We start from the raw sequence: 16695 nt of genomic DNA, 5'->3' as shown, positions 1-16695 counted from the left end.
GGCTCACCCCCAAGGCATGCCCTCATTTGGCCAAATGAAGTGGGACAAGTTAAGATAAGGGGCCCTGATGTGCCCTGCAGACACATTGTTTGGGTTGTGTGAGATGTGAGACACTCAGGGTGAGGGTGCTGGTTCCTGCCAGGGCTAGGGCCCGCAGGGCAAGAATGCCTCTCGGGACCCTGCCTGGTTGCTTCCCTGAGGAGGCAGCTGTTCCGGGAGCAAACCCAGATTCCATACCTTGGCCAGGAGTGGGTGGAAAGGAGGGTGTTCACACTTATTGGGGACCCCTGGCTAGGTCCCCAGGTGCCAGGGACATGGGCTAGAGGCCCTGGAGTAGAAAGGAGGGCCGAGCAGCCCAGTCCAAGCCAGGACCACGCAGGTCAGGGGAGCCCCAGGAGCTTTGATGCCGCAACCAGAGGGACCGTCTCGGAGCACTCATTGGCTTCTCCCCACCGCCCCCACAGATGCTCGCAGTCCCTGGTGTCTCGGAGCCCGTGCGTGTGAGCGCCGCTGCTCCGAGCCAAGCCCTGGCCCCGAGGATGTCTCAGCTGGCGGCCAGCTCCCGTCTGCACCATGAGTGATGAGCGGCGGCTGCCTGGCAGTGCGGTGGGCTGGTTGGCATGTGGTGGCCTTTCCCTCCTGGCCAACGCCTGGGGCATCCTGAGCGTGGGTGCCAAGCAGAAGAAGTGGAAGCCGCTGGAGTTTCTGCTGTGCACGCTCGCGGCCACCCACATGCTCAACGTGGCGGTGCCCATCGCCACCTACGCCGTGGTGCAGCTGCGGCGGCAGCGCCCCGACTACGAGTGGAATGAGGGCCTCTGCAAGGTCTTTGTCTCCACCTTCTACACCCTCACCCTGGCCACCTGCTTCTCCGTCACCTCCCTCTCCTACCACCGCATGTGGATGGTCCGCTGGCCCGTCAACTATCGGTGAGCCCGGGCGCGCACTCGCACTTCGGCGCCTGGTGGTCCTGGGGGGGCGCGGGGGAAGGGAGCACAGAGGCCCCTGGGGCACGGGGTGCAGAAACGGCCCCCTGTGCTGTGCTGCGGGCAGGCCGGAGGCACGGGAGGGGCTGCTCTGGGCTGCACACCTGTGTGTGCGGGTGTGTCCATGGTGTCCAGCACGGAAATGCTTGGCGGGAGGGATGTGCCACCACCACCTGCAGGAGGATCCCCTGGGCAAGGGACAGGCCCCACTTCGCTGGCCGTTTCATGATAATGAGGTACTAGGGGCCCAGGGCTCTGGGAGGACCCTACGAGTGACCCCTCGCTCCTGCCCCCACCGCATCCCAGGCTGAGCAACGCCAAGAAGCAGGCGGTACACACGGTCATGGGCATCTGGATGGTATCCTTCATCCTGTCTGCCCTGCCGGCCGTCGGCTGGCACGACACCAGCGAGCGCTTCTACACCCACGGCTGCCGCTTCATCGTGGCCGAGATCGGCCTCGGCTTTGGCGTCTGCTTCCTGCTGCTAGTGGGTGGCAGCGTGGCCACGGGCGTGGTCTGCACCGCCATCGCCCTCTTCCAGACGCTGGCTGTGCAGGTGGGGCCGCGGGCCGGCCACCGCGCCTTCACGGTGCCCACCATCGTGGTGGAGGACGCTCAGGGCAAGCGCCGCTCATCCATCGACGGCTCTGAGCCGGCCAAAACCTCGCTGCAGATCACGGGGCTGGTGGCCACCATCGTCATCATCTATGACTGCCTCATGGGCTTCCCTGTGCTGGTGGGTGAGCCTGTGTGGGGACTGGGCTCTGGGGCAGCCCTGGGGCTGGGCATGGGTGCTGGTGGGTGAGCCTCTGGGGGGACTGTGCTCTGGGGCAGCTCTGGGGCTGGGCTGTTTCCTCCAGGTATCAGGTGGTTGAATCCTCCCATCTGGTCCCTGGAGGCAGGAGGGAAGGCATTATCGCCCTCTGCATTCTGTAGATTTGGAAACGAGGTTCAGAGGGGTACCATAACCCACCTAAAGATAAAAGCCCATGTCCGGGAAATGTGGAGCCCAGGGTCTTTCTGGCACACTGTAGGGGACGTTTCCTCACCAAAGGGAGGCCCATTCGAATCAGAGGGTGTGGAAGGAGGAGGAACATAGCCACTTGGCCCAGATATGAAATCTGGGTTCAGCAGCCGGGCCCTCGCACCCAGGGCTCCAGCCCAACCCCTTGAAAAGTCTGGACCGGGGTATGGAGGGGTTTCCGGGCAAGGATTAGTCAGAGACTGTCCAGGCAGCTGGGCAGGGCTCTCTCCTTGGAGTTACTGTAGGACACAAGCTCCAGAAGGTGGCAGGTGGGGTGGCGGCCTCATAGTCAGGGGACACACTCGGGACGCGGTGGCCCCACTCTCAGAGGGCCTGGTAAGCCTGCCCCCTCCACCGCCACTGCCAGGTACTGGGTTCTGTGTGCAGCAAGGCCCCGCGTCTCCAGCCTGTGCTGATGGAGGGAAGGAGCATGTATAAAACACAGAGCCAGAAGGGGACAGCAGTGGAAGGAGAGCCTCCCCAGCTTCTCTTCAGGGCATGGAGGGAGTGTCGTTTCTGGAGCCCACTCCATGCTGCGAGCCTGGCACAGTGTCTGTCAGGGATCCTCACTTCACTCTGGGGTGTTCCTGGCCCATTTCACAGATGAAGAAACTGAGCCCAGAGAGGTTCAGCACCTTTTAGAGGGTCACACAGCTCACACAGCAGAACTAGTACAATGAGTGTATCCTACCCATTTCTGCTCTGTTGGAATAATTAAATGTCACTCTGGGTGGGGGAAGGAACTGTCCTGGGACAGGAGGAGTGAGGGTCCCTGGGCAGGGACCCAAAGCCTACCTGGTTGATTCTCAGACTCCTTTGAGTCTCCTCTGAGGTCCAAGACCCAGACCTCCCGCCCCGCCCCCACCCCCACCCCCAGGGTAGGCCATGTGTCCACAGAGGCATCGGGATGGCAAAAGAAGTACCTGAACGGGGAAGTTTGAGACCTGGTTCTCCAAGCCTGTTTCCTCTTCCCCAAAAGGGGTTGGTAAGCCATGCCCCCACCTCTGTCCTGGGGCAGTCACGAGGCTGGCATGGGGGAAGGCACTCTGTGAAGGGCTGTCCGTGTGCACACGGGGCTCTGGCTGTTCGTGCCCGCAGCTGGCAGCTCCTGGTGGACGTGCCCTTCTACTCGCACTCGGGCTTTTTCCTGCCCAGGACCCTGTAGCTCTGTCTGTTGCCTCTCCCTCCAGCAGGTGGGACAAGTGAGGTGGGGCCGGGGCGGGGGAGGGTGGCTGTGGCCGGGGATCCTGCCAGGTGCCAGGTCCAGCCGTGTCCCCACAGGTGGTGAGCTTCAGCAGCCTCCGGGCGGATGCCTCGGCGCCCTGGATGGCGCTGTGTGTGCTGTGGTGCTCGGTGGCCCAGGCCCTCCTGTTGCCTGTATTCCTCTGGGCCTGTGACCGCTACCGCGCCGACCTCAAGGCCGTCTGGGAGAAGTGCGTGACCCTCATGGCTAACGATGAGGACTCGGACAATGGTGAGGGCGGCCTGGGAGCGGCCCCGGGAGAGGGCTGAGAGCAGCAGGATCACCAAGATGGCTGCGTTCTCTAATGTGCTGGAACCCCTAAGCGACCTAAGTGTCCTGTGGGACATTTCTCCTGTCCAGCCTGACTGTCCCAGACAGTATCTGTGGACACCTGACCGAATGCGCTCCCCAGAACTTCCACCCTTAGAGGTCCCCCGGGGCCTCCCGTAGACCCCAGTGCTGTCTCACCTGGTGATGAGCGTTACCCTCCGCTGAGCCTTTGCGAGGTACCGGGCACTGTCAGACCCTACCTGTATTTAGTTCCCCCAGAGCTCGCCCAGTAACCACACCCCATGGCGGAAGAGGAGCAACCTGGCTCAGGTGCTCTCCGCAGTCCCACAGCTAAAAGGTGGCACAGTTATGGTTTGAACCCAGGCCTCTGCCCTATGCCTGTCTCTGAGGGTCGCTGGAACTCACTGTCCGGGGACAGTGAGGAAACCCCCCCGGGGTTTCCACGGCCCTAAGCTTTTGCTCTCGCCCTGCAGATCCCAGCCTGGAGGGCGGCATCCCCCCGGACCTGGTGCTGGAGCACTCGCTCGACTACAGCTATGGCGGCGACTTTGCGGCCCTGGACAGGATGGCCAAGTATGAGCTCTCGGCCCTGGAGGGGGGTGCACCCCAGTTCTACCCGCCGCGGCCCTTGCCGGAGAACAAGATGCAGTACCTGCAGGTAGGGGCAGGGCAGGGCTGCGGTCGGCCGGGCTCACGCGGGGAGTGGGGAGAGCGGGGAGGCTCGTGCCCTCCCCCAGGCCTTGCCTCGCTGAGCCCCGCGCCGGTCCCCGTTTTCCAGGAGGGCCGCCCGGGTTAACCCCGCCCGTCCTGACAGGTCCCGCCCACGCGACGCTTCTCCCACGACGACGCGGAGGTGTGGGCCGCTGTGCCGCTGCCCGCCCTCCTGCCGCGCTGGGGCTCGGGCGAGGACCTGGCCGCGCTGGTGCTGCCCGCCGGGCCGGAGCGCCGTCGCGGCAGCCTGCGGGCCTTCGCAGAGGACGCGCCCCCGTTCCGCCCGCGCCGCCGCTCCGCCGAGAGCCTGCTGGCGCTGCGCCCCCCGGCCCCCGACGGCGGCCCGCGCCGTGCCCGCGACTCGCCCCCCGGCAGCCCGCGCCTCCGCCCCGGGCCCGGCGCCCGCTCCGCCTCGGCCTCGCTGCTGCCGGACGCCTTCGCGCTGACCGCCTTCGAGAGCGAGCCGCAGGCCCTGCGCCGCCCGCCCGCCCCGCCGGGGCCCCGCGTCCACAGCGCGCGGCCGGGTGAGGACGCGGCGCCCCCTGCCGGCGGCGGCGCGCAGCGGTACCCCGGGCCGCGCCCGGCCGCGCACGCGCACGCGCACACGGGACCCCTGAGGACCGGCCTGAGCGCGTCGTGGGGCGAGCCCGGGGGCCTCCGCGCGGCGGGCGGCGGCAGCACCAGCAGCTTCCTGAGCTCGCCCTCCGAGTCCTCGGGCTACGTCACGCTGCACTCGGACTCGCTGGGGTCCGCGTCCTAGGGCCTGCGGGCGCTTCCCCACGCGCGCCCGGCGGGCCGGGCCGCCCGCAGGGACCAAAGCACCAAAGATGCCACGCTGACCCAGGCCGGGTTCCGGGCGGCGCCACGCGGGGCCCACGGACGGCGCCTGGCCAAGTGCCAGCCCTCCCTGCGTGACTGAGCCATGGGCATCGCCCCGAGGGTCGGTGGCTGCCCTGGGCCGCTGCTGGCTACGGCATCACGGGGCAGAGCGAGGCCGGGCTTGGGTAAAGGCAGGCTCTGCACGCCCTGATGTGCCTCGCCCAGCCTGGGGCAGCAGCATTGGGGGGATGGGGGGAGCAGCAAGGAACCCAGGACGAAAGCTACCACCAGACGGAACAAAGCCCAGCCCTGCAGGAGCCATGGGACTAACTGCACCTGGCTTTCCACTTTGCACTGTAATTGTCTCTCCCCCGCGGGGGGCAGGGTACAGAGGGTCTCTAAGCACAGGGGTCTACAGAGCCCAAACAAGCTCTCTGAGCAGGTGTTCCTGCTGAGCAGTTCTGCCTCGGTTTCCCATCTGTAATGAGCAGGTGACCATATTAACTCACAGGACTGTTTGGAGCAGTCTTCTGGTCCGTGTGCACCAGCCCCTGCATGGGTGTGGGAGCATCTAGGCCCTCTGTGGGTCCTTTGTGGGGGGTCAGTCTTCAGTGTGTGGCCTGCTGTGGCCTTTGCACCTGAGGCCTCCCACTCTCAGTGCCCCTGGCCTCCCCCAGGAACTCACCCCACCCACACCCCAGCTAAAGCACAACACTTTGCACCGTCACCCACCTTAACCATTGTTAGTGTCCCCGCCCTCATCCGTCTCTCCACCAAGCCAGTCACCCGTAGGACTCCCACCATAAAGATCGTGGGTCCATGCTGGGAAAGAACTGAAGCCAAGGGAGAATGGGCTTCCTTATCCTGGTGCCCCTGGGGAGGGGTCCTGGCTGAGAGGCCTCCCAGGTTCCCAGTTTTAAGGTCTGGTTCCTGCTGAGGGCAGGGCTCTTTACTTTCTCTCCTGGGGAGGACTTTTGCTGGCCTAGGCTTTGCCATGGGCGTTGGGGAGGGGCTTGCTGGGTCTTCCCTGGAGAGAGACCTTAGAATCAGGCTGAGCAGAAGCCCAGGAACAGCTGTGACCTTGAGCTGAAAGGACAGGGGCAAATGCAGAGGTGGTCTCCTCCTAGACCTCGCCTCCCCACCATGGCCTCACACAGCACACAGGGAAACCTGGAGCAAATCCCAGAGCCAACACGGAGCTTGTCTGCCTTGTGCAGCCCCTCCCCAATCCTCCCCACCTCTCCTGCCTGTTGCCAGGCCTCTTTCTTCATCCAGCTGACAGGGTCTCAGCCCCAGAAGAGACCCCTGGGAGGGTCAAGCCTAGGGGACCGGATCCATCTCTGCTTCTGAGGCCTCCCTGGCCCCTCACTGGGGGTTGGGGGGGTCATTAGGGGAGGGATGAGCTAGTCACAGGTGAGCAAGGCAGGAAGCTGCGGGATGGCCTAAGCCATGGGAGGGGCTGCCTCTGGCCAGTGCTGCCGTGCCTTCAAAGACCAACAGGCCATGTGGGGGCAGAGATCTCAGCTGGCCACCGTGGCACCCACCCCTGCTCAGGTCCGCCCATTTGTCACGTTGGGTTTTTATCTGTGTACTTCATATCCGATGGCAATACTTGCAGGGAGACTTGGTACTCCAAAGTCCCTCCAGTTCTGGGTTTTACAGAAATAAAAAGGAGGGAGGACCCCAACTGGAGGAACCTGGGGCCTGGAGCTCCCTCTCACACTCCCTGAGCCTCCCGGGCCTATTGGCTGCCTTCGTCAGCAGCTTGACCTGGGCTCACAGGCGGGAGCCCTGTCTTCACACCACCACCCACCCAGAGCCAGGGATCCGTTTGTAGTTTTTTGACAACTGAGCATTTCTCTTCTGTACAGGATACAATAAAAACTTCCTATAATTTGCACCTGGCATTCCTGGGCTGCTTTCATGGAAACACTTTCCTAGGATACAGCAGCACTGCTCAGCCAGCTGCCCCAAACGTCTCTCCTCTGGGTTTGGAATCCCTCCTAGTGTGCCACCCTTTGGGTCGGTGCCCCTTTTCTATGCAACTACTGCAGGTCTCCCCCTCGCCCCCCCAGACAGCGAGTGAGACTGACATGGAGCAGCTACATACGGGATGGAGCTGTGGGGTAGGCACCAAGGCCCTAGTAGGAGAAGCCCTAGAAGGCAGCTGGCAGCCTCGGCCTCAGGGGCGTCTAGCCCCCATAAGGTTGGCTCAGGAGGGCTAGGGGCAGGGGGCGGAGGGGGGATACCTCTCCGGCCGCTCGCGGGCTCGGGTGCGAATTTGGAGTCCGCCCCCTGGGTCCGCGGTGTAAGATCGTCACCTAGTGGCTGGTGGCGGAATTAGTGCGGCCGTCCCGGTCGCCGAGTCGCCTCCAACGCACTAGCAGGCGGAGACGCAAGAGTCCTGCCCCCGACCCCACAGCGGAGACCCCCTCCCCGCCTGTGATCTAAAGAGCCTGGTGAGTGGAGTGGGGGAGCCGGGCCGCTCTCCCGCGAGTCTAATCAGAACGGATTCGGCACGCCGCAGAGCAGGGGCACTCCTAAACGGGAACTATCGTACGGAAAGTCGATTATTGGTTGTTCAAAAGATGCACCCAAGCAGGCATCGTGAGAGAAATGTGGACCTTCGTGGTCTCTTTATACCCATTGCACAGGTCTGCCCTGTCTGTATTCTGAATCTCGAGCGGGACGTGCCAGGAGTTCTTCCCGGGCTCCGCGCGGTTTCCCGTCCCCGATCCCGGGCGCCGCTGGAGAACCGGGACCCCGGGGTAGAGTCCGAGCACAGCAACGACCTCGCTTTCGGACGAACAGCCGGGCGCCGAGCGCTCCGCGGTGGTCGAGGGTCGCGGGCTCTGCAGCGGCCCCAGAGGTCGGGAGGCCGGGTCCCTGAGGATCCGCACGCGGCTGGCCGTGGGGCGCACCGAGCGGGGGGCAGAGCATCTTGGGGGCGGGCTGCCGGGCCAGGACCGCTCCCGGCTGGGCCTCGGAGCGGGGCGGGCCTCGGAGAGCGCGCCTGCCGGGTGGGCTGCGCCGCGAGCCGAGGGGGTGGGGATCCGTGGAAGCCGAGAGGGTCCAAGGTGGGGGTGGGCTGGGGGCCCCTCGCCGGCGGGGCGGGACCCGGCGCGCTTTGTGCCGGTGGGAACCGGGCGTCCGCCGCCGGCTGAATGGGCCGGGGCGGGGCAGCGATTCTCCTCGCTGCGAGGGGTCCGCTCTGCGCCGCTGCGGACGGCGACCTTCCCACCGCGGCGTGGCCGCCGGGCGGGGGCGGGGGCGGGCTGCCCGCCGGGGGCCCTGGGAAAGAGGCGCAGCTTCGGACATCCCCTCCCAGCCCCACGAGAAGGTGGGAAGAGGGAGCGGGTCTGGCTTGAGTAGGTGGGGCTGGGGGGGCTGGATTTCGGTCTCCGCGGCCGCGAGGCGCGCGGCAGCCTCCCAGTCACCCCTGCCACGGGACCGGCACGGATGACTGGGGGTCCCCGCCAGCACCGCAGGCGCGCTCTGAACAGTCTCTGCGTCTCCAGGCCGGACGGGGGCCCTCTTGAGTCCGAGGCGGCGCTGGGACTCACCAAGGCCGCCAAACGCCCAGACGCGGCCCCGGGCTCTCGGCGCAGCGGCGAGGTGCCGGCTGCGGCCCCGGGACGCTGGAGGACGGGCCGGGAAGACCTCCAGGGAAGAGGAGCCGGGGTGGCGGGGACCGCGAGCCGCCGGTGGCCGGAGCAGGGGCCCAAACGGCGGGGGCGCAGGGGCCGAGCGGCTCGGGCGCCTCCCGGCTCGGGCTGGCGCTGTCCATGGTGCTGCCACCTGCGCGCTCGTGCGCCAGGGGGCAGCGCAGGCCGCCGCCGCCCTCTTCTCGGCGCCGCAGAAGCTGACCAACGCCGGGCAGACAGCTGCGGAAGCCCGACGGGAACTCAGCTCCGAGGGGTACCGGCCAGAGCCCTGGGGGGAGGGGAGCGGACGGGAGAAATGTGAAGGGCAGAGAAGAATAGGAGAGGGGAGGAGGAAAGGAGAGGTGGGGAGAGGGAAAAGGAGGGCAGAAGCGTGGCAGGGAGGGGAGGGGCTACGCAAACCGAATTTCCTTCCCAGGGTCCAGATCTTCGCCCACCCGGATTACAACTACACTAGGCTGCAGGGTCTTTGCGGCCTCCTGCCTCCAGCAATCTGGGGCCTTCTCCTCACCCAGCTGCCCACTGCCCCGAGCTTTCTTCTCCATCCTTTTTCCTTGATCTGGTCTTGTCATATCCATGGCTCTGACCCCAGAAGTCACCGCCCCTCCCCGCAGCTCTTTACCCCACCTGCTCCAGGCGCCCTCCCACCTTGCACCGAGTTCTGAAGGCTTTTCATGTACTTGACGCTCAGCTCCAGTATGTCTGCCTTCTCCAACTTGCGTTTCCGGATCTGCAGATCCGTGGAAAGGGCTCTTAGCTGGGCAGTCCGACTTAGAAGGGATGAGGCTGCGGATTGTATCACCCCACCCGTCCACGGCCCCACGTCTCACCTGGTGTGAGTAGTGTTTTTCCAGCAACGACTTCAGCTGCTCCAAGGACACATTGATGCGTGCCCGTCGCTTCTTCTCCATTAGAGGCTTGGAGATCTGTGAAGGGGTGGTATTTTAGGGCAGGGCAACGGTCCTCTCACCCTCTGCCCCACGCCACCCCCGGCTTGGCAGAGCCCCCACTCTGTGCTCCTCAGGACCCCAGACCTTGCGGAAGCTGCTGGAGTGACTACTGGAGCTGGCTTGGGTCCCGGGCTTAGAGCCCATGGTGTCGTTATCTGTGCCTGTGGGAGGCAGTGCCGCCTTTATAGGGCTTCTCGTTTACATGTCAATGAGGCGCTCCTGGGCTCGAGGAACCCCGAGGGGGAGGAGATGAGGGGGGGGATGCACTGTGAAATTCCCCACCTCCCTCTCCTCTCCCCGGCTTCAGCCTCACCTCCGGGAGCCCTCTTTTCTTCCAAGGGACCCCTCTTCCCCTTTCTCAGGCTTTCCTTTATCCCTTTCACCACCACCATTCCGCCAAGTCTGAGGTCCCCTCCCATGCATACCCCTCCATGCCCTGTCCTGTCCCTGTGTCTAGTGCCCCTTAGGTACTGAGCCTCACTACTAGGCCCCTTGCTGCCCCCTGTCTCCAAGCATTCTGGGGGATACCCACTGAGGAACATCCATGGGCCCATGGCTCTGAGCCTGGCCCATGACTCTGACAAGGTGCCGGGCCTCTCTGGGCCTGATGAAGATGCGGAGGCAGGGAGGACCCGCCAGCGACGCCTTTCTGCGGGTTTCACGCTCTGGCCGAACTGGCAACGCCACATTAGTCGCCCTAATGTCGGGACAATGCAGCGATTTTCTGCCTGTGGCTGCTCAAAGCCGGGTACAGCCTGGGCCCGAGGGGGCCAAGCAGAGACATGTGTCCCATTAAAGCGTGCAGCCCGCCCTCAGGGCTATAGCCAGTCTCCTCTTGGCTGTGGTCTTGGACTGGGAGCTTTCCTGTGCTAAGGTGTAGCCTGGGCACATGTGCCCTCTGGCCCTGTTAGGCCCCCATCCACCTCTCCTAACTGGAGGGACGCTGCAGGCAGCCTCAAGCCTGGGCGGGTAGAACAGCCTCCCCATCCTCAGTCCCAGGTTTCCAGGCTGGACAAGTAGGGCTCTGACACTTCCGTCACAGCCTGCGAGTTTATTCTCACCCGCCTTCTCTTGGTTCCAGCTAATATGAGAGTAGGAAAGACACTGATCATGTGGGGAGAGCCCCATTCTGTGCTCTTGCAGGTCTGGGACCCCCAAACACTTTCCATTATTCGGGCTGTGGTTGGAGACCCAGAGAGCTTCGTGGAGGAAGCACCCACCGCAGGACCGCTTAGGCCCTACAGCAGGACTGGTGCGGTCCCGGGTTGGACCCTGGGAGCAGGACTCCAGTAGCTCTGACTGAGGGGCTGACGTCCAGAGGACTCCAGGGTTCATACCGAGTTGAGTCCCTGTACTGGGCTCGCAGGACCTCAGGTTCAGGGTTTGTAAAATGGGGTTGCGAACAATGCGGGCCCCTATGGCTGCTCCGGAGGGTGACGAAGTAGCTTGGACGCCGAAGTTCTGCAGTCGAGCCCCGCGGCAGGGGAATAAACAAATTGGCCTTTGCAGGGACGTAGCGTGAGGGGGAGGGGATATTGCTGGGGCCTGGGTGGGCCCCCTCACGACCCCGCCGCCCGGCTCCGCGGAGCCCGGGCGTCTTCTCCCCCGACACCCGCCCCCGCGGCCCCCTCCGGCAGTACTGAAGGGCCCTGCCGGGGCAGAGGCGTTCTCAAGCCCCAGCAGCGTGGAGAATCGCGCCCCGCCCTCCTTTCAGGCGTAGGTGGCGTGGACCGCGGCCCCGAGGTGCTCTTCCGCCCCGGGCCGTCGGACCCGCAGTCTGGATCCGGGCCGGGCCGGGCCGGGGTTGGGCGGCGGGGCCGAGGCCGGACGGCCGGCGTTGGCACGCGCCGGGCAGCTTTGAAGCGCCGGGGCTGGCCGGGCCCCACTGGCCTCCGTGCGTTCCTCCGGCTTGGGGCGGTGGCGGCCCGGTACAAAGGCGCCGCGGGGCAGGCGGGCGGCGCGGCTGGGCACAAAGGGGGCAGCCGAGTGTTAAGGGCATTGTGCCGGCCCCACAAAGCCCGCCCGCGCCCGCCCCCTCGGGGCCAAACTCCCGGCGCCCCGCCGCGCGCAGGCTTCCAGCTGCTGCACATCTGCACGGAAGCTGGGCGCGCGCCTCGCTCGGCCGGTCTCCCTCACCCCCGCCCCCGCTCCTGAGCCGCGCGGGCTGCGGGGCAATTTGTCCTCTAATTATGATCCCTCCCCATAAACCGCCGCCCGCGCCTTTCAGCGCCGCGTATTAGCAAACCAATGGCCCTCCGCGCAGCCCCCTCTCCAGAGTTAGGGCCTCCATAAAGGGGCCCACGGGCCGCCCCTGCCTGCACCCCGGCATCCGCAGCCCCTCGGGCCATCGCTCCTCTGGAGCCCGAGCCGAGGGCTCCCGGCCGCGCTGGGTGGGGCCGCTCACGTGGGTGGCTTAGTGTTTTCCTAAGCAGTGGAAAATTGACCGCAAAATGAACTAATTCGCAATGTTCTGCTTTGCCTGCGGGCGGCGAGGCTGGCGGGGAGGCCTGGGCTGGACTCGCAGCAGTCAAAGTCCGCCCCCCGCCCACTAATGGGCCTCCGGCCCCGCTGCGCCCCACCCCTACCCTGGCACCACCCCCCTGCGTCCCCCTCCATCCCCCAGCCACACACACACCTAGGCTGATGGCCTCCCTGCTTTCCCGGTTTCCCACTCCCAGCGTGGCTCGGCCGCCACGAACAGCCCTTAAACCGGCTGAGGGTCGCGCAGACTCAGGGCAGAGAGAGATCCCGGTGCGGATTCCATCCCCCCTCTCCCCCTCGCCGCGGGCTTTTCCCCGTGCCCGGGAAATCCCCCACTTTACCCGCGATTCGGGCTCCTGGGCAGCCACCTCCCCGCTAAGACCCAATTCCTCTCCTCGCTCCCACACTCTGTTTCCCGGTCCTGAGCCTGAGCCTCCTACCCGCACTCACAGAGGGGCGGGGCTCCGGCGCGGGGCGCAGAGGTAGGGGAGGCGATTTCTGAGATGCGGGGAGCGGCACCCCCTACTCCCTTATCTGAGAGCAAGCAGGGCGAGGTACTCTCGGGCTGCAGGGAAGGACATAGACCAACTTAGAACCCCGGCTTATGCAAACTGGGATGTAGGCCACCGACTCCCTTTCCATCTTTAGCAGATGGAAGGCCCTAGGGGCCTCTGCAAAGGAGCACAAGTTCTGGCAAAGCGCTGGGGAGATCCAGGTTGTCCTTTGCTCATTCAAGGAAAAAATTCCTTCTATAGTTCTGGAGGCCTCTGGGGGCTTCCAAGAATACTCAGAGCTCTCAGCTTCCTCCGACTTGAGAATTTAGGCAAAAAGTGACCTCCCTTCCCACGGTGGGTTTTCTCAACTTTGGCAAAAGAAAGAACATTACAGAGTAACCGAGCTCTGGAAAGGTAGGGAGTGGAGTTGCAGGTCCCAGGACAGGAGCCGGACCGGATATTCCACCAGCCCTCTCAGGTGATGGCCCTGCTAGCCCCTTCACCCTGGGCGAGAGCCCCTTCCCTTCCTCCAGCACCCAGACATTGAAAGCTAACTGGTGAGTGCCACAGAGGCCACCGAGGGTGAGGGGGGAGAGAAAGGCACTGTGGGTCTCTGCAGATGCATTTCAAAGTGGAATGAAGTGATTGCCTCATGTAATTAACTATCGGGACACAGCAAAACTCTGAAATGACTCAGCCGATTGTCTCCAGATGGGGTTGGAGAGGCCGCGATTGTTTAACTCTCTTTAGCTGTGTTTCGACTCCGAATAGCCCGGCCGCCAAGGGCCCTCCAAGGGACAAAGGCTGGGACTGCGTTGAGTGCCTCCACACTGAACCGGGCTGGCCCAGCTCAGAGAGAGTGACTTCAGAGACACCCCTATTGTCCTAGACCTTTGTGTCTCTCCCCAGCTGGCTCTAATCTTTAAATATTTACCCGGCCCTTTTGTGCACATATGACTTATGCACTTCGGGCTGATGGGCTCATAAATTACGCATCATTTACCCGTTTCCAGACTAGAGAGAGGGGACTTTCATGCCTGGAGCCCAGAATAGCCAGAGGAGGGAGAAGAAAAGCGTTGGAGGATCAGGGTTCCTTCCTGGGGAGAGCAGCAGCTACCCTGAACAGGCCCCTCCTGGCTTCCACGTGGGAAGTGGATGGGACAGAGGACCTCTGAGTGACAAGGAGCCCCCAGGAGGCCCCCTCTAACAACAACTGACCAGGGACCCACCAGCAGGAAAGAGGGGGAGGCCCGTTCTCAGACTTTTTATGTGGCGTCAAGTTTGGACAAGAACAAACTTCTCACCCTGGGAAGCTGGTGTAGGTTGAGGGGCTTGGTGACGCCTCCAGCTTGCTCTGGGGATCCCCTCTCCATACATTCTCCCTTGCTCCATCCAGGAACCCTGTTTAAGAAAAAGAGGGTAATTTTATCTCAGCCTGCAGTTTAACTTGGGAGACTCGAGGCGGTTTCTTAGGACTCTTGAAACGGGAGGAATCCCCTCTTAAGCTCAGGGTAGAAAGCCACCGCGGCCGGTGGGCGAAAGGCAGGACGAGGGGGGCACAGGGGAGACCCTGCAGAGGGGCCTTCCTGCATGAGAAAGGGCTCCCTTTGTGCATGCCTCTGGGCTCTAAGAACAAAACACATTCAAATGCTTATTTACAAAAGAAGGCGAGAGAGGCATCCCAGGGCTGAGTATTTTACCTTTATGTTCTTCTATTTTTATGGGCTTGTTGTTCTCGTGCCTGGGGAGGACACTGGAGAACTGGACCCAGAGTGGATTTTTTTGATCAGATTGCTTCCCTCTCGGTTTAGGAAAGCAGGTCTCCGTGTATTTGTTTCTGTCCATATCGCTCTGTGAATTACTGTTTCTCTGGGTATCCGCCGATCTGTGTGTGACTCAGTTTCTCTGGGTCTATGCCACTGTGTGCACATATTTGCTTACTTGCCTCTTTCCTACATTACTGCTCTGTGAGCCGTGGGCCCTGACAGATTCAGCAACTCCAGGTACTTCTAAACATCCCCCTTCCCTCTGGTCCGGCCATCCCTGGCAGGGGACTGTTTCCCCTCTTTCTTCCTTCTCCAAGATGGAGCTGATGGAGAGGGATGGTCTACAGGGAGGTCATGGATAGAGAAGAGAGTGTTGGTCAGGCTCACCAAACTGGATTTCCAGTCATCCTGTGCCCCCAGAATGGGGATGGTCCCTGGGGTGCATCAGGGCCCTAAGGGAGTGTGGACAGCAGATGGCAACGGCCAGAAAAGGGAGCTTCCTGGGAGCAGCTCTCTGCCCCAGGACCAGACTCACTCCCAGGAGTGAAGATGCAATTATTCTCTGGGGTCCCTGAGGCGTCCCAGAATTGGGGGCGAGGTACTGAGTCTGGGTGAGAGCATCAGAAACTGGGGGCAGTGTTGGGAGTGTGAGTTCTCAGCACCCAGCAACACCATGCCTCCCTCCTACATGGTACTGCAACTAGGCAACTTTGGATTTTAAAAACATTAAGTCTTTTCAATTCCCATGAGCCCAGCTTAGCGTATGTTTTCTGAGCATCACTTATTTTATTTCTTAAGATTTTATTTATTCATTAGAGAGAGAGCACACAAGCAGGGGGAGAGGAAGAGGGAGAGGGAGAAGCAGACTCCCCAGTGAGCTGGGAGCCTGACACGGGGCTGGGCTTGATCCCAGGACCTGGAAATCATGGCCTGAGCTGAAAGCAGACGCTCAGCCATCTGACACCCAGGGGCCCCTCAGCATCATTTAAACATGGTCCTGGGCTTTGCAGAATGTTATCAACACGTGATAGTGAAATGAGGATTCCTGTATTGATTATAGGAAGCTGAGATCTGGAGATGATTTGTCCAAGGTAACAAAGCTGGGCCCTGGCAGTGCTGAGACGAAGATTCAATCCCAGGCTCTCTCTCCTTCCCTGAGCTCAGCTGCTTAGACACCAGGCCTCCTGCCAGGTCGTGGGGGGACAGAAGAGGCTGGGGCAGCTAGGAGCTCAAATGCAGGGCTGGTGCCTGCAGTGCACACCCCGCCTGGTCTCAGCACTCTCTGACCCACTGCTCTGGGCTCCAGCCTCTCCCGGGGCCTGTCCCCTATCCCAACTCAGGCTTCCTTTCTCCTGCCTGAGTCTGCCAACTTGGTGCCCGCCCCCCCCATCGATGCCCTTGCTCTCATTTCCAGCGTAAAGCTGCCAGTCCCTGAGTGCCCCAAGACCTAGCTCCAGCATCCCTCCCATGTGGCCCCCCAGCCCTCTGCCCACCCACCCGCAGGCCCCTCCTGGGAGTCCCTTTCCCTCCTCTCCATTCTTCCCTGGCTCCTATCCCACTCCCACCCCTCCATAGTTTATTCCAGTCTCTCCTCCACTCGTCTTTCCCCTTCATCACCCCTCTGTGAGCTCCCCTGGGGGAGGCCATGAACACTTTTTTAAAAATTCCGATTTAAAAAGTAATGTTTGTTGATTGTGCACAATATGGAAAATACAAAAACAAACACAGAAGACAGTGGAAGTCACCCACTGTTGTGTCACCCGAAGATGACCGCTCTTAAAAAACTGTGGCTTCTACTCCCACGGTTTCTCCAGGCTCACACGTCTGCTTTTGCTCCCCTAAGCGAAGCCAGGGTCGCCCCGTAAAGCTCCTTACTCTGCCTTTTAAAAGCGGGTGTCTGCTGAGCTCTGGCACGACTGCCAGCATTCTCCCTCACCGCGAACCGAAGTGGGCGGTCACCCCGCGCGCAGGGTCCCCGTGCGGGCTTCCGGCTGCCTCCGGGGCAGGGTCCCCGCGCGGCCCAGCTCGCGCCTGCGCGCCCGAGGGTGTCAGCTTCGCGGGGGGACCGTGCGGGGCTGGCCGAGGGCGGGGTCGCTTCGAGTTCTTCGGACGGGGGCATTCTTGAGTTTGGGGCTCCTTTCTGGCAGACGCAGGCGGCCACATCTCGGCCCGGGACCCGGGTGCCCCGCGGCCCCGCCCGCCGTTCGCCCCTTGTCCTGGGTCGGGGGATCCCGGGGGGCGGGGGGGGAGGGAGAGGGCTCGGGGAAC

General features: G+C 63.1%; 2 protein-coding genes across 3 annotated transcripts; one reads left to right on the top strand and one right to left on the bottom strand.

Moving 5' to 3' along the window:
• The first annotated feature begins 488 nt into the window (after positions 1-488).
• GPR153 (G protein-coupled receptor 153) lies at positions 489-6974 on the top strand. The gene is made up of 5 exons (XM_059374831.1): positions 489-929; positions 1293-1722; positions 3292-3484; positions 4018-4202; positions 4359-6974. The coding sequence occupies exons 1-5, from the start codon at positions 574-576 to the stop codon at positions 5013-5015; spliced, it is 1821 nt and encodes a 606-aa protein (XP_059230814.1). The 5' UTR covers positions 489-573; the 3' UTR covers positions 5016-6974.
• A 708-nt stretch (positions 6975-7682) lies between these two features.
• Positions 7683-16684, bottom strand: HES3 (hes family bHLH transcription factor 3). 2 transcript variants are annotated; one of them, XM_059377298.1, is made up of 5 exons: positions 16364-16684; positions 13966-14062; positions 9567-9662; positions 9385-9466; positions 7683-9007 (listed from the first exon to the last, which is right to left on the bottom strand). In XM_059377298.1, exons 1-5 carry the CDS (start codon positions 16588-16590, stop codon positions 8634-8636), a joined length of 876 nt encoding a protein of 291 aa, XP_059233281.1. In that variant the 5' UTR covers positions 16591-16684; the 3' UTR covers positions 7683-8633. The 2 variants fall into 2 exon arrangements, with proteins under 2 accessions (XP_059233281.1, XP_059233282.1); XM_059377299.1 differs by lacking the exons at positions 13966-14062; positions 16364-16684 and adding an exon at positions 9771-9848.
• Positions 16685-16695: the final 11 nt, after the last annotated feature.

This window comes from Mustela nigripes, chromosome 14, assembly GCF_022355385.1.
Source record: "Mustela nigripes isolate SB6536 chromosome 14, MUSNIG.SB6536, whole genome shotgun sequence".
NCBI classification, from domain to species: domain Eukaryota; kingdom Metazoa; phylum Chordata; class Mammalia; order Carnivora; family Mustelidae; genus Mustela; species Mustela nigripes.
Note: the sequence above shows the minus strand (reverse complement) of the source record. Positions and strands in the feature narration are given on the sequence as shown.